The 3,239-nt window shown below is 43.8% G+C and overlaps 1 protein-coding gene across 1 annotated transcript; it reads right to left on the reverse strand.

The window, feature by feature from the left end:
• Position 1: 1 nt before the first annotated feature.
• Positions 2 to 2,943, reverse strand: CCR75_005340 (uncharacterized protein; the record flags this gene model as incomplete). The annotated part of the gene is made up of 2 exons (XM_067963421.1): positions 2 to 362; positions 441 to 2,943. 2 exons carry the CDS (start codon positions 2,941 to 2,943, stop codon positions 196 to 198), a joined length of 2,670 nt encoding a protein of 889 aa, XP_067817041.1. The 3' UTR covers positions 2 to 195.
• Between the last annotated feature and the right edge of the window lie 296 nt (positions 2,944 to 3,239).

Consider the following 3,239-nt stretch of genomic DNA (forward strand, 5'->3'; position numbering starts at 1 on the left):
GCTCACTAGCCTACCTTTTATAATGATAATAATTTTTAATCAGTTTTAATGGACCTGGAACAATACAATGCTAGCACCTTGCTTAAATTACATTTAATTCATCAACTAAAATTATTGTGCTGATGCATATAGTTTCCCTTTCAAAATTAAATGAGAAATTATTTAAACAACTTACATTGAAAGCTTCCGTTCTATTCATTTTGGTCGTCTCATATCAGTATTTGCTCCACTTGAATCCTTCTTCCACCGCATCATTGCGCTTCTAGCAAAAAATAAAAAATCCTGCTCAGTAATTAGTTTGTCGGCGTTGCAGTCCATGACCTCCAGTAAAAGACTTAGTTCGTCTTCAGTCGCGTATGCGTCTGCTTTCCACATACACAACATACAGAACACAATTTGAGCATCAATTGCACATTCAGACGAAGAGCAAGCAAACGCACCGCTATCTTGCTCAGCGAGAAGAACAACAAAGCTTTCTTCCATTAGTAAACCACTACCATCAAGATCTAAGATTGAAAAGTATAGCTTCAGAGCTTGCCATTGAGCCTTCGTAAATACATTGACACCGTCCGACTCGACTTGATTATTACTGTGTTTTGTGGTAATTTGATTTAATCCCCGCTCGAGTGACGGCATTGTTAACCAATCTGTCATACTTTTTCGACGAACAGGGCCGGTGGCAACAGTGGCTACTTCGTGGTTTCGACTGTCCGCGAGAGCCTCACCGTTTGAATTTGAGCGCTTAAAGGGAGCTTTAATCCACGATACCCTTGACCCTAAGCAGTCAAGGGCAGATGCTTCTCTTTGATTTGTACTGTCGCTTGCAAAGTACCGGTCGCAAATCCGTGCGAATCCGCTTACGAGACGACTTGTATTCCACTTGTGTCTATTTCCTATCACTTTTTTCTCTCCGTTCACGCAAATTTCTTTTGGACACTTTTTGGCTTTATTTGCTGGAGCTACGGAGCACTCCGTCTTGCAAACGAGTTTTCCAGCTTGCAATGAATCGCCAGAGGCTTTATCGATTTCTGATGTGTGACACACGTCATTTATTATCGACCTGAACTCAATACTCCGATCAATAGAGTGAGGCGCTACAGATATCTTCGAATTTTCCACCTTATCCTCATTTTCTATGCTTGTTGCTGGCGAATATAGGGGGGAAATTGCCGACTGCTTGGAATTTAATTCATTCCCACACGACGAATTGCTGGCTGTTCGCTCTAAAGAGAGTCGCATCTGCCGGCAAAGATTCACCAAGTCGTAAAACTCAATTGGCAAAAACGGCAAATTGTTGACTAGGAAATCTTTGACCGCCTTCTCCTCACTAGGATGATTATACTTGTTCTCGGCGTAATGACTTCGCTTGTGCTGCTGATACTGCAATAGGCGGCCATTTTGTTTTTCCCACGGAATTTTTAACGTTGCGCCAACGTTGTGGTTTGTATTGCAATACTCTGGTGCCGAAAAAACTGTCACGACAGCAGGCAAGACCAGATTTTCATCAGCCTCCACTTCGGACCGATCCAAATTTTGACGAAAGTGCTCTTTATAGCCGTCCTCTTCAAGTTCGTGAGCTCGGATGATAGCCAAGAGATTGTTGCGCTTCAAGAACTCGCGACATGCGGATTCATTAAAAGTGAATGAGCAGCCACGCGTTCTATTAGGCACCCATTCTAGTTCTTGTGTTTCACCTTTTGCAGGATCTGACCATAACAAGTCACACAAAGCTCCATTTGGTGCAGGCTCCATAAAGCGATTCACTTGGCCATTTATATCCTCCACATACTGAATGTCTGGCGAGAGTCCACCATGCACCACCAAAAATGAACCGTGAACTGTATCAAGCCGCGCCGCTAGTGGCATACTCTCAAAACACGTGATCATTCGATTATATAACACAGGTCCATATTTCTTAAGGCATTCTGCACGAAAGCCGTAAAAAGTGCTTAAGCTTCTACACTCATGATTTCCACGCAGCAAATGTACACACTCTGGAAAAGCTACTTTAAATAGCAAAAGTAAGAGAATAATCTCACAGGAAGCTATTCCGCGGTCTACGTAATCTCCAAGAAATAAGAACGGATTGTCGGCAGCCGGGAAGCCATGCACACGAAAAAGACCCAGTAAATCTTGAAATTGGCCGTGGAGATCGCCTACAAGCGTATACGGCGCACGAAGTGAGATAACGTTTTGCTCGAGTGACATCAAAGTCGTGGCTCGCCTCACGATTTCTATCGCACTCGATACCGAAATAGTATCTCCTGCCCGAAAGATTGCAATTAATTTTTCCGGATTCAGTCCGTGCAGATCGGCACTTGTGTGCTCTTCATCAGCATTATTGTCAATATTCAATTCACTTTGAAGTGCTTCAGTTACACCTGAAGTGGCCGTTATGACCGGCACAGTGGCAAAATACTGTACTGAATCGAGCCGGATATCAAGTTGACTAAAACAACGGTCCAACAGCGTCGTGTCGGTGGACACTCGACGTTTATGCAAGCCTTGGACGCTTGCCATATGCATAGGATCCGCCTCTGACTTAGCGTTCAGATTTGTGCCCCCTCCATGACGCGCGAAACGTAGTACTTGAATTTCGTGTTTTTTTGTGTAAGACTTGGCCATAGCCGCACCTGCGTGGGCATTTATGAATAATGTTAGCGGCGAAGGCCCCGATATATTCCGATCGTCATGAGGTCGAATTTGGCTTGAACTTTTATCATCCAGCGCCAGATTAAGAATAGAATTATACTTGCACAGCTGTAAGCAACTATGATACGCCATGGGTGGTTGCGGTGTCTTATCCGTAAACGAGCCGACGTCGGGTGCCACCATGGATTCCAGAGATTGGAAAGTCAGCATTGCTGGCGCTGACTTGGGCGGGCTACGCACGCAAGCATTGGCAGGCATGACAGCCAAGAACGCGTCAAGCTTGCTAGCCATCGGGTCACGACAAGAAATAGGCTTATGAAGTCAAACAGTTCAACTCGTAACTGTAAGCGTTTCCTCTAACTCCTCAATGTAGCTAACCGAAAGCAATGGTTTTATTCATGAGAGGATTACGCTTTACCACACGACATAAGTACACCATAAAACAACTGACAATTATCTCGTTATTTTTTATCACTGATCAAAAAGAATTAAGTACAAGAAAGCGATTCTGAATCGGGCTTAAGTTGCCTAATGTTACACAGTCTCCGTTAAGTAAGCTTGGTGAACTTAAGTTGATAGTCAATTAC

The sequence above is a fragment of the Bremia lactucae genome, linkage group LG3, assembly GCF_004359215.1.
Source record: "Bremia lactucae strain SF5 linkage group LG3, whole genome shotgun sequence".
Taxonomy (NCBI): Eukaryota; Oomycota; class Peronosporomycetes; order Peronosporales; family Peronosporaceae; genus Bremia; species Bremia lactucae.